Below are 18,145 nucleotides of genomic sequence, written 5' to 3'. Positions count from 1 at the left end.
ATGGGGGCTCGAAGAAAAGGGTATTTTGTAACCGTGTCGAACGACCGACAGAACCCAGGAGTCGAGACCCGGCAGCTTGCACCAATTTCGAAGGAAATGGCGGAGCCTGCCCCCTATGCGTATGGTTGCTAACGGTACCTCCGAAAGCAACTGCTGATCGTTCACGTACCCTCACCCCAACCGCTTACCACCCGTAGGCGCAACGCCTTTGGTGGACTGAGAACGGAACGCAGTACGATGTTTGCGTCCTCGCTTAGCGGAAGACGGGTTGTTACCTGGTTGCCTCCTAGTGTGAGGAACCCTAGGGATCTGAGCCGACTGTAAAACAGCAGCCTTTTTCACAGGAGGCGGCTTGAACCCCGAAAACGTGGACCGACATTTACCAGAGGTTGAGGGTTGAGTGTTCGGGACTGGTCGCGACAAATCCTTGTCTAAGACAATATTAAAATCGGGACTGAAAAGTAAATTTTTCCGTACCGAACGTGTACGAAAGAACGTCTTTACGTTTGATGCACTCAAACCCGCCAGGTAATGGTCACGCCATAACAAAAGACTGTTCGCAAACAATCGGCCAGATAACTGAGCGATATGCTTAGAGGCTTTTGACGCAGCCTCCAAACAGCCTTTCGCCATCGCGGGAAGTCTCTCGACAGCCTTATCCAAGCCAAATAGGAACGTACCTAAATGGTTATTAACCTGGAACATCGACTTAGCCAGCCGTTCAAACGATTCCAGATCTGCGATTGGCAATGACACATGCGGTGATGGGGAACAAGCGGCTCGCACACTAGTGTTCGAGAAAATCCGCCCCCAACGTCTCATAGGAGTCGGCACGAAAAATGCACGCTCCTGTTAAAAATTTTCCCTTAGGCAGTGCCGTTGGGTACTTATCAACATCCACTCCCAGGATACGATCAATGCCAGTGATCAACGCATCAATGTCACAAAGTGAACTGTGCACCTCCTGTGCAAGTGGTAAACCCGACTCCTCACGAGGAGTGACCAAATTCAAGGAACGGTTCCCGAAGGAGACACCCTTGAATGTAGGCTGGGCCTCAACCTGAGGTATAGCATCCCCACATACCTGTCGGACCTGGTCCCTGACAAAAGCCAGAACCGCCGGATAATCGCACTCCTCCTCTACCTCCGAACCGAAGTGAGAGAGAGCTGGGTCAGTGACAGAATCCGGTCCAACCGACGCTTCCTCTGAAGCCAGGTCACTGTCCATTGGATCCCAAAGATCTACATGGACTCCTCCCCCTAATCGAGATGCCCCTGGGGCAGCGTCTCCCGAGACGGAAACAATAGGAACCGAACGATAATCCCTAACTGCATCGTTAAACTGCTGTCGAGACGCAGTTTCTGATGGTTTTGGCGGAAAACCAGGGGGAGGGAGGAATGGGAGCTGCATCCGACGGTCCCGTCTGCGAAAGCAATGATCCCAACTGAGGCGAAGCGTTAAAAAATTCCACAAAACTCCGACGGTCGTTTCTGTGCCAAGTGCGGAACGGTCAGAGTTTGCGGCCACAGAGTACCTCCAGCCGAGGGGTATCTGCGCGAACCTCATCCTCTATCGAGTAAAGTCGAAGAGGTAGGGACCAAAGATGGTGCAAACTGTGAGATGTCCGTTGCTACCAAAATCACCGAACCCTTGGGGTAAAGATATGCAAACGGAGGACCCAAACGGGATGAGTCCTCCACCAAACGGTAAACATCGGTCGGGATGCTATCAGAGACAGATCCCGGCATTGAACAACTGGCTCAGTTCGAAGCAAATTGGCAGAACTCTCCTCGGGCCTTGAGAATGCTGAGGTGCCGAAGCGACTGTCAGCAATCGAAGGCAAAGTCTGGGCCACCTGCTCTGCGGACGAAGCAGTGGACCTATGCACAACGGAGTGCATGTGCTCGGTAACCCCCTTCTGTTTGTAAAGGTAACCGTAACGATGATGGCGACCCCCCCCCCTCCCCCCGAGACAAAGCCACACAAACAGAAGAAGGCGCCGTCACTAACGAAGACGGCTCACTTACCACAGTCACAATCGGAGCCCGGGGGGGCGGGCGCGTGCTCCCGAACTGTATCGGTAACTGTACTCGTAACACGAACTTATGAAGAAACAAACTTATGTTTCCCCCCTTTCCGAAGTGTCCACAGTCTTATGGGACCTACCCACTACGTCCGACTTGCCAACTACTGCCGAAGCAGCCGACAAGATTTTGCTGGTACCCGAAACCTGAGTCTGCGAACCGAACCGAACCCACTGGTCAGGAGACCACATAGCGCAGATCTCACACTGATGATCTTGAGAACAAGACCGACAGTCCGGACACAACCATCTCACGCACAAACTTTACGTGCGCTAGCTGTCAACGAACTCACGTCGGACATGGTAAATTCAACACAGAATTCCCAACTACCAACTGTATGTCAAGTTCAACCGAAAAACAAACACAAAATTACAAGTAAAGAAAACTTTTTGCCAAAGCTTAAACAGGTGTTAACAGGTGGACTGCAGAATTGAAAATGAAGTTACAGGTAGCCCGTGCAAGGATAGCATTGCGCATATCCGGCAAGGGAGAGAATTCTGCAGTGTGTAGGTATGACAGGTTGAATAGCATATTTGTTGTGCTAGCACAGTAAGTTGAATAAGACTATTTATAATATATCATTAATGTTTTATGGCCAACATGTAGATGCCATTGTGATGATATGACTCATCAGTGACAAAAATGAAATGGGATGCAATTTACCTTGTACAACTGGTACCTTTTGCTGAAAACATTTAAGGACTACTACACCTGTACTCTTAACAGGGGATGCATATGTTGGCGGTGATTCATGATGGTACAATTTTTAAGAAAGTAATGTGTTTTGTTTTTCATAAACATCTTCATTGTTAAAGGAACTGATCATACATGTAGTTCTGAGGCATAGGCGTACGGGCTGCCATTTTTGTAGGGGTGGGGCAGACTGGTTATTGCTCGAATTAAACAAAAATGCCCGAATCTGGTTAATTTTATTCATATTACCTTTACTACCAAACAGCTATACAGGGTTACAAAGGAATCACTGTGCATGTGTATGATGGATGACAACTAATTTTGCAGGTGGAATGGTTACAAATGGTAAAAAGTTCTCACATTTTGCCCGAATATCTTCATGTTTCCCCAAATTTATGGTTTTATCCAACACTAGGGGCTTCACACCTTCAGGCAACTTCATATCCAAAAGGCCCCAGCAAATACCTAGTCGAACCCTCCCACTCGAAATGCTGGCTATGGGCCTGAATTATGATGTTACAATAGCATCAAACTCGGAACAGTTTCTTTAACTATGTCAGTCATGGCATAAAACTACAGTAAAAACAACATTCAAAGATATACAATGTCATGTGCTAATTTTACTAGAAAGACAAAACCAAAATTAATACAAGTCTACTTTGTTTGAATACAAATGCAAATATCAGGTAGTTGGATCCTATGAATGCCTTCAGTATGTTTAACAGTATTCAAAGATCTTCTAATTTCCTAAGAAAAGAAAAACTTACCACAAGTCCACTTTGTTTGAAGGCAAAAGCAATTGTCAGGTAGTTTGATCCTATGAAAGCCTTCAGTGTATTAGCAAAGTCAGCAAGGTGTGTATACCACCTTAAACGTGGCCTGGAAAAAAATAACTCTCATCAATACTTGTATTCATGAAGGAGTTCAACAGGTGGTACAAGTGTTGTGGGGGGAAAAGCTGATGGAACATTGTATCAGTTAAGTACAACTGTTAAAACTGTGTTGTCAAGAGAACTGAACATTATATCAATTAATTTAAGACTGTGGTGTCAAGAGAACTGAACATTGTATCAATTAATTTAAGACTGTGGTGTCAAGAAAGTTTAACAATGTATCATTATTAGTTAGAGGGACATACCCTAGTTTCAACCCGTGAAAATTACCACTAAGTTATAGTTACATCATCCTTTTCGGATAGATTCGTCTAGTTAGACCACGGTTTTTGCAGCCATTGAGTGACAGGTATAATGATCGAGGGCGTAGCCCGAGATCTATTACACCCGTCACTCAACGGCCGTAATAACCAGCCCGAGATCTATTACACCCGTCACTCAACGGCCGTAATAACCAGCCCGAGATCTATTACACCCGTCACTCAACGGCCGTAATAACCAGCCCGAGATCTATTACACCAGTCACTCAACGGCCGTAATAACCGTGGTCTAACCAGACGAATCACGAGTGATGGATGAGGTAACTAGCTTGTACCACGCATTCACGACGTCACCATGGTCGCAAAGAAGTTTTACAATTTAATTTTAGCGGGTACATTTCACCTTGCTTCGTAGTCCGAATCGGACGTAGCAAATGTGTGAGTTTTTGCAATTTATTGGGTCTGCCTTGTACTACTTGCTTCGATTAGCCTATATGGGGAATACTAATTCATCTGACATTACAGGCGCGGATAGGCATACAAGTAGAGAATGCTGTGTAACCCCTCCTCGAAAGTTGAAGTGCCCCGGATAAAAATTAAATGTTTAGCAGGTGAATGCAATGCATTTATTGTTTGTTTTTTAGTGGAGAATGTAATATATTGCTAGCTTGATAATTACCATGTAGATAACATATATGTTGGTGAATTTTGGCACGAGCATGGCCATGATTTTATATTGAGAGATGCCCATACCTGGGGAGGGCATCCACACTGTCTTTAAGTCATGTATATAATTATAACAGACGAATATATATTTAACAGGTAGTGTGCATGTGTGTGTGTGCTTTTCATGACTTACACAGGGCCCCCGGAGTGTATTTGAAAATGGGAGTGGGGTGGGGTGAATGTCTGTGGATCAAAATACATGTATTTGTGGGCCCGGGCATGCTTCTCTGAGAAAAGTTGTGTGCCATGACCCCCTGCTATAGGCGTTGTTTTAACGCTGCTAGCTCCCTCAATACAGGTGTCTTTTTAAATGTTGCAACTGATAAAGTAATGTAATGGTAAAGAAATTGAAACTATTTAATATTTAATTTTTGTTTGTTTGGGTTGGTGTTTTTTAAAGAAAATAATTATTTTATATTTACAGATTTATATTGTAACTTTATTACTAATGTTAGTGAAATTGTTACTTTTTAAAACAATGTTCTAATTTACTTCCTGCTGAACTATATGTGACCTGTAGGCGTAACTTTCTTCAGCCATTCAGCAATCGCTAAAATTTAGGTCAGACACGCCCGTGGTCTAACTATGGGATACACCACGGGTAAATTCAAAGGGACCGACACCAAAGCGTGGTACAAGTTTAGTTAATCTACAAACCTGTAGGTAACACATTTGCATAAAGTTACAATTGAGTGAAACATGAGTCTGTGATTTGAAATGACAAAATACCCTCCAAAAATAGACTAAAATTCGACTCCATAACTGTTACTTCTTAGACGCATGTGCGTTTTTAAAAATATGAGAAATAAATTTTGTGATATTAAAAACACCAGGAAAACTTCTAATGTACGGAAATTGATAATCTAAACAATAAAATCCAAGTAAAGTATGATTTAAGTTATCAAACACGGTTATTATAGTAAAAAATGTGTGTTAGTGTTTAAAAACTAGGGTATATATCCCTTTAATCATCGGTTATTGGATGTCAAACATTTGGTAATTATGACTTGTAGTCATCAGAGGAAACCTGCTACATTTTTCCATTAACAGCAAGGGTTCTTTTATATGCACTTTCCCACAGACAGGATAGCACATGTATACCATGGACTTTGATATGTTGTGGTGCACTGGTTGGAATGAGAGGAAAAACCCAACTCGGTTGAATGGATCCACTGAGGTGATTCGATCCTGTGATGCAAGCACCTGAAACTAGCACTCAACCGACTGAGCTAAATCCCACCCCTGGTATGCGCTTGCCCTGATATATAGACATTTGTGCTATTAGTGGTGCTATTAGTGGAGCAGCAGAGAGCCAAAACGTCTTCTTAGTTTTCACCCCAAAACGCGTGTCTTCGGACCCAAATTTCTCAGTCCACACTAATTTGCCACAATGATTGGTTTTTTTAATCCTGACCCCAAGACGAACATTGAAAAGAGTTAAACCCGTACCATTCTATATCAAAGGCTATAAAGACTTCCTATCGTTCCAGCATTCAGTTCATTCAGGCTTTAGTTAGGTTTAGGTTTAGTGATACACATGTAGTATTAACAAGCATGCTGGAACTTTTGGAAGTCTTTCCCACTAACCATTGAAAGGTGGGTACAACCTTAGTTAGTTAATGGTATCTAAGGGACAGTCCATAAATGTCAATGGTTTTCATAATCCTAACAATGTTAGGATTGGGTTTGACCCTCCCCCCCCCCCCCCCTTCCCTCCCCTAATCCTAACATAAAAACATTGATATAATGTGTACTACAAGATGACTTTTATTGATGTAGTCGATGACAATTGTAGAGAGCGCCGCCGCAAAAACTAGCCCCCAAAATACCGATGTTATGCCCTGAAAAGCAATCAGAACATGGCGTTTACTCCCTCCCCCTTGTTTCGAATTGTAAGAAACATTGACCTTCGATGGACCGATGTTTTACCTGAAAAGCAATCCGAACATGGCTTTTACCCCCTCCCCCACTTCCGAACATTGTTCGGATTGTGAAGCACATCGATATTTATGGACCGTCCCTAACATAACCTGTATGCACGACACGCACATAAAGGCGGAAATAGAACAGGTTATTCACGGTCTACTGCACTGCTTCTGGTGTGACATTAACTTAGTGACTTAGTCAATATTTTAGAATTAACCACACTGTGACTTTCTACGTCCCTCCTGACTATACTACTGGTCACTTCAGTCCAGTCAATTCAATTTCTTTTATTGATTAAGAAACACCTGATAAAAACAAACCGTTCGTAATCCATTTTTCACCGGGCCTAATGTTTCGAACAACTTTACTTTCTTCTCTCACGTGATACACATACCGCGTATATACCACGTGACAGCAACTACACAATTTATTTATCAAGTATTATGTTGTAGTTTTTTCGGTTACTTATGTCAGTAACTTGCTATTATTATTTTTATTGTGTAACCAGTTTGTATTGTATGAGGTGGTGGGGTGGCGAAACATATATTGCTGGCCGAACTTTGAGTTGATATATTATATTATTGACTATATATTTATCAATTATTGACCGTCACTGAGGGCAGTATCATGTTTTATTTCCCCAGCAGTCATTCATAACGGAAAATATTTTCAAAATATTTTCAATATTTTCTCAGTGAGAAATATTCTGCATTGGTTTAACGAACAATACTATTGGACAATTTGACCTTACAAACCAATGACTGTCGGTACTAAATATGACGTCATCACGATTTGCCTTTACGGGTCTATGGTTTTGGTGTTAAATTAATAACAAAATGTCATTTTAATGCAATTCATTATAGATTTTGAAGCAGAATAAAGAGAACTTGTGGGGGTTTTAAATTATCTATGAACGTGATTAAATTACAACGTTATAGTAATTCTCAGAACAGTGCGTAAAGTGGTTTACATCGTTTCTATACAGGTTGGCCTTCGTGCATGTGCGTGGAAAATAAAGGTTTATAGAGAAAAAATAGCTGAGGTAATAAATAGAATAACAAACTCGGTTCCAGTTATTATCAAATTTATGTCGCTCGTGAAATAATTTTCATTTGTCACTCGCTAGGCCTAAAGCTCGTGACAACTGAAAATTATTTCACTCGGGACATAAATTTGATAATAACTGGTAACTCGTTTATTATCCTCTATTTATCATATAATATCTTACATTTTCAGTGCAATCAAAGTATGTGATATTTTTCAGATCACATACTTTAAGAATTTGATAACTTTGCAAATTAGATGTAAATTAGTCGAGGTCTCGGCACTAGGTTTATTGACATTTAAGCAAACGTACTTGGGTGACACTCCATGATTGACGTATGCATTCAGTCATCAAATAAAAACATTTCAATGGCAATTTGACACTGAAAGCTGTCCAGCGTTCAGAAAACAAAACACGTTAGGAATAACTTTTAAGGACATCCAAAATGACGTCATTCAAGTTTGACGTCATTTCCATTCAAAAATGCACCGCGCCACATATTCTTACGTCATTTGAATATAGTAATGGCGGACTGGAATTAAAGTTGCGTGTACAGTTTACAAAAACACGTTGTATTAAGCTTGAGCTTATATGATAAAGAGATTATTACCCTCGTGTATTTCAGTATCGTCAAATAATGTATTATGCTCGCCAGAGGCTCACATAATACAATTTGTATTCCTAATATATGATATTGACGATACCGAAAAACACTGGTAATAACCTCTATTTATCATCCATTAAAGGCTTTTGTAGGAGATATCGCTGGCACTATAACTTGTAATATCTCCTGCGGAGATATCGCTTCTTATAATCTTGATTGGTCAAATTTTAATCACAAGACAATGTTTTGTTACGTCACCGTGTTTGTTTCAGCGCTAAACCTACCATTAGTAACGTCACGCCACTGCCGTTCTGCTAGTTAACGAGTCTACCGCTGACATTCAACCCACATTACTGACATTGTTTACAACTATCGCAAATGAAAAGAATGATAATGGATGAGGATATTGCCCAAAATGTGGTCAATAATTGTTTTCTTACATGTCATCCATAAGACTCATACATTCCTGCTTTGTTTATCAGAATCGAAATACGCCAACGCTTATGCGTTAAAACTGATGGGATTTAGTGACGTCACGTAATCATATGACGTTGTATGACACGCAGAGGAATGCGAAAATAAACAGTTGAAACAAGACAAAAATCAAATTCGAGACAATATAACCAGCAAGATTGTAAAAATATTAATAGCAAAATAACACACAAAATGTGATAAATCTGAACATACATATACACTGAACAGTTACCGATTACCTCCAAATTAATGTTTTTTATTTGTAACATAAAATCATGAGTGTCGATTCCAACTGCATTTTTATGTATCATGTACGTTTCTAAATCTGCGAGATATTCCATACACAATTTGACGATTACTGACCTTGTTTTGTCGTATTTGCGGAATTAAACTCAGTATGACTAAAGATGTTATCTGTTTGCTGTTTGCGCCAATCTGATTAAAATTAGCTCTACTGGGTCTAGCCAGTAGATCTAACAGCCTTGCGTGTACTCCCATGTCCAAGTGACATTTCATCTATAAATAACAATTTAAAGGAACATACCCTAGTTTTTAAACACTAAAGCATATTTTTGACCATTATAACCGTTTTTGATAACTTAAATCATACTTTACATAGATTTTATTGTTTAAATTATCAATTTCGTACATTCAAAGTGTTTTTGGTCATCCTGGAGTTTTTAATATCACAAAATCATGAAATGCATTTGTCACATTTTAAAAAATGCACGTGTGTCTAGAGGCACTGATTTTCCGCGATCGCGGAATCGCGGAAATACCTATCTGAAACGGAATTCCCGATTTTTTTCCAAAACATTATTTAACTTTAAATAAACCATTTGATTAATTAAAATTTATTTTTCGAACTAGAAACTATGGACACCGACATCTGCCTGTGCTACGCTACGACACTAGTACCTTTGTATGTTACGCCAAATGTTTAATGTAGAGTATCTAGACGTTTTACGAGTCGTGTTTTCTTCGCTTATTCCCGGCGATTTAACGGGAAAAACCGAATATTGTGAACTAAAAATTTCCGATATTTACTCAAGTGAAAGATATATTATGTTATGTTTGCTTATTAATTTTTAACATTTGCGGCATTGCCATATTTCCGATGTCACAAAGGAATGCAGTAATTGCATATTGTACGCCAGGCTTTGTTCAAAATAAATTATACAAGGGAAGTGGTTTATAGTGTGATCGTTTGTAATTATTTTCCCGATCATATGTAAAGAAAACCGAAAATGTTCTAAGTCTGTGTCGTGGCGTATTAGTGTTTAAATTTAAACCAAAAATAAATACAAACTACTGACATGTTTTGCCTCATTGCATATTTATTTATTTTATACCAGCAAATAATTGCGGTGTGTGTGTGTGTGTGTGTGTGTGTGTGTGTGTGAGAGAAACAAAAACAGAATTTGTTTAATATTGAAACGGAAAAAAACTGAATTTTTAAATTATGAAACGGAAAAGGGAAAAATCTGAAACGGAAAATCAGTGCCTCTATCAGTGTATGAGAAGTAACAGTTATGGAGTAGAATTTTAGTCTATTTTTAGAGGGTATTTCACCATTTCAAAGTCACAGACTCATGTTTCACTCAATTGTAACTTTATCCAAATGTGTTGCAGGTTTGTAGATTAACTACTAATTTTCACAAGTTAAAACTAGGGTATGTCCCTTTAAATATCGACCAATTACACTTCGCCTTTTATAGCGTTATTCAGGAGCATACAAATTCTAAAAATATCGGGAGAGACTATTTATGCAAATAGGCGAATTTGTTGGGTCTATTTCAACATTAAAAAAACAGGGGGAAAAGTGCAGTAATAAACTTTGGATTGTATACTAGTATAAAGAGATTTTATGGCTATACCATCACGGTTTATTGTTTCGTCTTGAAACGAATTTTATATTGCTGATGATGACAACTAGTTTAACGTGCCCATATACCACTAGGGTTTCGAACACGCCCATCCCGAGTCCGACCTCCGATAAGATCGATAGCCTGACTCGGGATGGAGGGGGGGGGGGGGGGGGGGGGAGGGAGAATGGGCAGAATTTTGAAAATAGCAATTAGTAAAAAATTTAATAGAATAAATAAAAAAAATAAAAAGGTTACAAGCCAAAAATAAAAAGAATTGACTGCTCGGCCGAATATTTACATAATTTGGAGCATTTTAGAAGGACAGCCCAAAACTAAATAAGAGAAAGAAGAGAGGATCGGACTATTTAATAATATTTAAAAAAAAAAAAGTAATTTCGACATAAAATTTTGAACGCAGATCTAAAAGTTTAAAGTCCGATCGATATGTCCACGCGAGTGGCCTCGTTAAGGCCGTTTGGGTGCACAGCTTAAAGGGACGAGATGGGTTGCATACCGTGAAAAAAAACCCCTAGATTGACAGTCGATAGACGTTGAAGGTTTAGTGCTGTGCTGAATAGATCTTGAGAAGCCGGATCCGTCTGAACGAGAGAGTATCAGACTAGGGTATAGTCCAGTCGTCATGGGTTGGTATAGTGGTGCGGACGGGCCCGACTCCGGAGGATACGAGATGGTATCACTATAAAGCAAGGTAAAGTCTACAAAAAGAGTAGTAGGGGCCGACACCGCTTCCTATTTCTTCTTAGAGTGGGGCGGTCAATCTTCCAGTGCTGCTAGGACAGGCTCGGACATGTAGAGACTAAACGCGAACAACCGTGGCGTTCTGCAGAATGGCCGTCATACAAGTCACGAAAAACCCCAAGTCGACAGTCAGACGGAAAAATGACGTGGAGGCAAGGAATCTCGCTAAAAAAGAATCCATCCAGGTGGTGCAAACTGTCGAAACGAGAAGCGTTCCAGCGTTCAATCAGTTCCAATGGCCGCATACATCCCAGTAGTAAACTTCATTTCGCTAACAAAAACAACGAAATGAAGGACCCCCAAGTCGAGCACACGAAAGCACGTGCAGTGTGCACAAGCGAAACAAACACGTCTTACCGCGTGGAGCTCCAGACAGGGAATGCAATTAGTTTCCGGCATACTTCGTAATTCACCCGAATTATTTCGTATACCCTCGGCATAATCCCGAATGTTTTCACATTCTTTTCAAAGCACTGGCATGATTTTGCAAGTAAGGTTTTGATTGGTCGAATGAATGGTCAACTGGACATGAGCTCCAACGGGCTGCTGTTAGATCATGTAATTGTGGAGCTAATTTTAATTAGATTGAAGTTTGCGCTTGTTTACATTAGATTTAGCAGTTGACGCTGCATTACGTTACCTACTCATTAATTGGATAGAATTTTGTCTCATCTTTATTTTCATTGGTCAGGGAAATATCACTTTTGATGGACCGGTGGGACCGTCTCAGGTCTCACTACACAGATGACTTCCGGGTGAGAGTTCATTCATCACGTTCCACTATAGTTCCTAATTGTGGCACATGTTATGGTTCACATATTCACTTCTAGGAAATGGTGAAGAATTAAAACAATATGTATGTTTAATGGTAAGCCTTCTGGCTGTATTTTGCCCATGTTATTTTGTAATATTGTGCATCGACCTTTTGGGACATGGGTATATAGTGCAAGTGACAGCCGGAGTGAATCGGTTTATGAACCACCTGTTCGGACCGGTACTACAGCCGGATGCGGTCATATAGAAAAAAACAGAGACGGAAATGTTCACAATTTTGGAATGAATATAAATGCTTATATAATGTATGTTCGCAATGGTGTATGTTGTTAGTGCCAACAAGAACCCGTTCTATGGGCAATCTTCAATTGAAGTTGGGCAGTTTAACATGGGTTTCAATGGCAGATGACATCTGTGTAGTGAGACCTCAGGGCAATATCACTATTTACGGAATGTCATGTGACTGGTTTTTGACCAATAAGAATACAGATATATTTTCATATTTATCAATTATTGACCGTCACTGAGGGCAATATACGAGGATTTTTTAATATGTAAAATATCAACCGAGTCTATGTTAATTGGTATATGTCGAGGCTCTGCCGAGAGAAATACCGATTAACTAGACGAGGTTGATATATTACATATTAAAAAACACGAGTAGCGAATTATATTTATCCTATAACACTTCTAAAATAACATTCTAATTTAAAAAGTTTGTAAATCACAGTACTAAAGTCGCCGCCATCGCTAATATGACGTCATCACGATTAGCACAGATTAGTTTGACGTCACGCATTATAAACAAATCTTTGAAAACGTTACGCTCAGGTACACGGGTCTTGTTGGCTTGTAAGCAAATGACCCATTCACAGCAACACATTACCTAGAGACCGTGCAAATTTGCATACCATTATTAACCGGGTTAATAAAGTAAATTATCACATGGGTTTATGACATGGATATCATGGGTATTCAAGTTATAGGATAAATATATATATTCATTTGGATGTTCATGTATACGAATGCAGAGTTAGGGATTATTTCGCATTTGGGTGCGGTGTTTGCAGAGAGGATGCGCCCCTTTGATCTCGAACAAATTAATTTGATTTCTTGTATTAACGGTTGTACAACAGCTAAATTTACTGTTATAAATTAACTCCAATATGCACTGTCAGATTTATGAAGCAACGTATGTGTAATTTAGACAAAACACTTGCAGGTGCATGTGCAAAGATATGGGTTTTGGGGTTGACACTCAACCCCCCCACCCCCCCAATGCCATACAAAAGGCCTGACATTGTCGCAAATCATTGCTACTCTGTGCAGCCTTCAGAAGTCAGAAAAACACCATGGACAAATACCCCCCTGCTTTCTACGCCTATGAAGTTGTAGCATGTCGGAGAAAGTGGGCCGTCTCAAGATCCCCCCCCCCCCAAACCTCTCTCATACAAAACATGTTGTCCCTGCCCCCACCCCCTCTACTACCACCAATGCTGAATACATCCCATTGAAGGGTACACACATTTTTAGCCACTTCAGCTTCAAAGTTGTGTATGCCCGCTGGTTGTCGTTTTTTTGTGGGGTGGAGAGGGCATTTTGTCCTTCCATACTCGTGGTTTCCTTTATAAGTTTTTGCAATCTGATTAAAATCTGCTCCACTGGGTCTTTAACTTACCAGAATAGTATAGGCCAGTGGAGCCGATTTTAATCAGATTACTGGCTTCGATGGTTAAGCCATCTGACATAAGGCTGGTAGGTACTGGGTTTGCAGCCTGGTACCGGCTCCCACCCAGAGCGAGTTTTAATGTACGATTACTACACCCTCTTCATTCTCACTATATTTCTTGCTCCAGCCAGTGCACCACAACTGGTAGATCAAAGACCATAGCATGTGTTATCTATCCTCTCTGTAGAATGGTGCATATAAAAGATCCCTTCCTGCTGATCGAAAAGAGTAGTCCATGAAGTGGCGACAGCAGGTTTCCTCTCTCAGTATGTGTGGTCCTTAACCATATAACAGTAAATAAACTGTGTTGAGTGCGTCGTTAAATAAAACATTTCCTTCTTTCATTCTCACTAACAACTAACTCATTGTCCTGGACAAACAGCCGAGATAGCTGTGTGTGTGGCTGACTTGGGTATTACTATTAGGCAAAGAATTAGACAATGGTATAAAGCAAACTAATATAATCAATGGATATCACAAAGTTTCAAGTCATGAATATTTAATAATAAAAAAAGAAATCACAAACATCCAAAATCTTAAACATTTTACTGTTTTATTTCAATTAACATGGAATTGATTGCAAAATTCAGTTTGCCAGTATTAACTTCCATCTACTACAGCTGAAATAGAATTCTTTACAGCAAAATGATTCATCATCGTATGGCACAGTTTCTAACACAACATTAATCACATAGTAATTTTATATATCTGATTGATGACTGAAATATTCATATTGTGTTTAATGTTATCATTGGTCCTCATTATCAACTGGAGATCACATGAGATATTTACTCATACCCACAAAAATAAATCAACAGTAACGAAATATAATTCAGGCATTATTCATTATTCATAACGGCGGATGGAAAATCAATTTGTTTTAACTTTTCACCGATCAACCATATCATTATTTCTAGAATAGCACTTTTGCAGTGTTATATTTAATTAAAACTACCCCCCCCCCCCCAAAAAACAAACAAAACAATAATATCCATAGAGTTATTGATATGAATACTGATGTATGTATGTATATACTAGTAATCTGGACATCTACTACTTTATATGCAAATGTGTATCAATGAAATATTTTCGATGTTATCACGCTTCCACACTAAATACATTCATGTACGTCACGTATATACAATGTTAAATGCAAACACTTTTTACTAATATACAAAAAAAATATAGACTTAGAATGCCACTTAGTAAAGCAACCTCCACCTCTACCTTCCAGAAAAAACCCCACTTTAAAAAAATTTAATGTATCATTCACCTTATTTTATACACATACGTTCATTTCATTTGGATATTTATGAGAAAGGTAATTTCAGCATTGTGAAAAACCCAATTGCCAATATTTAAAAAAAAACCCACACACCCCAAAAAAAAACCGTATATGGAGACTAGACTCTAAAAATGAATAAATTATTGTAATAACGATTATCATGGAACTAAATCAATATTTGTATTATCTTTCCTTGTCACAGGATAGAGGCACTTTGCCATGAAACAAATAGATATCATTAGTTATTTACCCAGAATCATAATCAAACATCAATCAGACAAATATAATGTTTTGCAACACAAAAAGATATGGTTACACTTCCGAGTGTTCTATTGAAACAGGAAGTAAAATCACAAACTTGATCTACAATATACTATTACGTGTAGTGGTGTAATTCAAACCATTACTTCTTCCATTAATATATATTACTAATGAAATTCTCTGAAAAGAGCAGATACCAATTTGATGTTCCTGATCAACAATACATTAACTTTGGTAAAGTTGTTATTATATGTTTGAAAATGTACTACATGTAATTACACTTAAATTATTTTCCTGATGTCAAACCAATATTCTGATTTATAACTTGCCCTGTTACCCACCCTCACTACCAAAATACTGTATCCCTACCTATATGTAAGTAATAACTGCACTGACTGATTATATAATCAGTGAATTGGGGGGGGGGGGGGGGGGGAGGAGAGGGGGGCTCATCACAAAACAGTAATGCAAATAAAAAATGTACAAAAAAAGTTGTCTTGTTTAACAACACCACTAGAGCACACTGATTTATTAATAGTCAGCTATTGGATATCAAACATATTGTCATTTTCACAGTCATAGAGAGGAAACATTTGGTAATTTTAATTTATAGTCATAGAGAGGAAACATTTGGTAATTTTAACTTATAGTCATAGAGAGGAAACATCTGGTAATTTTAACTTATAGTCATAAAAGGAAACATCTGGTAATTTTAACTTATAGTCTTAGAGAGGAAACATTTGGTAATTTTAACTTATAGTCTTAGAGAGGAAACCGCTACATTTTTTCCATCAGTAGTAAGGGATCTTTTCAGACAGGATAACACATACCACAAGCTTTGATATACCAGTCGTAGTGCACTAGCTGGAATGAGAAATAGTCAATTGGGCCCACCAACGGGGATCGATCCTAGACCGACTGTGCATCAGGTGTGGGCTACGTCCCGCCCGAAAACAAGTAGAAATAAGGGTAGATAATTAAAAGAATCAAGATACCCCTCTCCACCCACCCAATCCAGTAGATCAGATGGAACCAATCCAGTAGATCAGATGGAACCAATCCAGTAGATCAGATGGAACCAATTCAACTAAACTGGTCAACAATTAAGCACCTTTATTGTAATAAATGCTGAGAGTATAAAAAACACTAACAAACAAAATACCAAAAAGATCAAAAAGAAGTTAATGTAAGAGAGAGCAATCAAAACTATTCATAAAATGTAGACATTTGAACTAATTTATTTAATTAATGCCCACAATTAGTAAATGTCTGTAACTCTGTTACTAACCCATCACCATGAAGCACACTCTCAATGCTTTTAAATTTACTGTCAAAAAAAAAAAAGAGAGAGAGAGAAAGAGAGAAAAACAAAAGAAAAGAAAAAAAAACCCCGAGCAGCACCTTTTGTGTCAGGTATGAAATTATTTTTATCCGATTCTTACAGATAACCCAGACTATACTAAGTGTTTTTTAGTGTCCACCCAGAATAGTCAAATCAGCAATTGTAATCATAGCTCAGTAATACACACATTTAGAATATGAATTATGCACTTGGGGTTGATAAATAGCAATAGACAAAAGGAATCTAGAACACACTCAAACATTTTGAAAAGTAACAAATTACTGTGCATTTGTCATCAAAAAGCAAAGACAGGAACAGTTTTCAGGGAGTGTCAAACTCCTGATTTTTTGGAAAATCATAATTTGTTCTCTGTAAACTCGGAAACAAATAGAAAACGTTCCAAGTACAGAGTCTTATCTGATGAAATAGTAGTATTAATGACCTCCAGACAGATTAATCCAACATATATAACACAGAAATATAAAACAGAAAGATGAGAATGAACTAAGAAATTTACTATTAATTTCTAAACAAAAAAGATGAACCAATCTCAAATTTATTCAAAGATTACACCCACAATGATCTGGTTTATGTAAACAAAAAACCCAGCAACTTTAGCATATCACCACCATAGAACAAGATAATGCAATTATATTTATAAGCATGATGAATCACAATAAAATAAAATAAATGACCATGCTCAGAAACAGCAATTTGATGACTTTGCTATAAAGATACTTAATGGAAGTAAATATTCTTAAAAACTAGCTCATACTTGACACTTTGATTATTATAACATACCTGATATGCTATCCATTTAACAAAAATAAATCAAATACACCATAGCACATAAAAGAACATCAAATAAAAATTTCAATAAGAAAAAAAGAATAACGGACATCAAATGGGGAAATGTTATACTTTAAAGGGACTATCCCGAGTGTTTAGCTCCAGCAAGACTTCCGTTTATCCCCCCCCCCCCCCCCCCCCCCCCCCCAACACGTTTTTTCCTGTTAAAACAGGAGAAAACTTGGATAATTTTCTCTTTTAAGTATAAAGTTTGTTTCTTTTGTTTAATGACACCACCAGAGTACACTGATTTGTAGATCATCGGCTTGATATTTTAGTTAATATATACCAGTCGTGGTGCACGGTCTAAAACGAGAAATAGCCCATGGGCCCTCCGACTGAGATCGATCCTAGACCAACGATCCATCAGGTGTGCGCTTTACCACTGGACCTTGTCCCGCCCCCTTTTAAGTATACTTAACCTGACTACTAACATAGGGGAATATGCCATTGTATGAGGTCAGGTTAAGTAGGAAGGAAGGAAATGTTATATTTAATGACGCACTCGACACATTGTATTTAGTTATATAGCGTCGGACATATGGTTAAGGACCAAACAGATATTGAGAGAG

At 38.8% G+C, this 18,145-nt stretch overlaps 1 protein-coding gene across 1 annotated transcript in view; it reads right to left on the bottom strand.

Annotated features, from left to right (window-relative positions):
- Window positions 1–6,943, bottom strand: part of LOC121379778 — a 32,597-nt gene extending 25,654 nt beyond the window's left edge. Inside the window, exons 1-2 of the mRNA XM_041508429.1 lie at window positions 6,904–6,943; window positions 3,546–3,657 (exon numbers count right to left, since the gene is read on the bottom strand). Of these exons, the coding sequence (XP_041364363.1) occupies window positions 3,546–3,657; window positions 6,904–6,917 (126 nt within the window). The 5' untranslated portion in view covers window positions 6,918–6,943. The remainder of the gene's footprint in view (window positions 1–3,545; window positions 3,658–6,903) is intronic.
- Window positions 6,944–18,145: the final 11,202 nt, after the last annotated feature.

Source organism: Gigantopelta aegis, chromosome 8 (genome assembly GCF_016097555.1).
Source record: "Gigantopelta aegis isolate Gae_Host chromosome 8, Gae_host_genome, whole genome shotgun sequence".
NCBI lineage: Eukaryota > Metazoa > Mollusca > Gastropoda > Neomphalida > Peltospiridae > Gigantopelta > Gigantopelta aegis.
The sequence above is the reverse complement of the archived record's forward strand: the minus strand, read 5'-3'. Positions and strand labels throughout refer to the sequence as shown.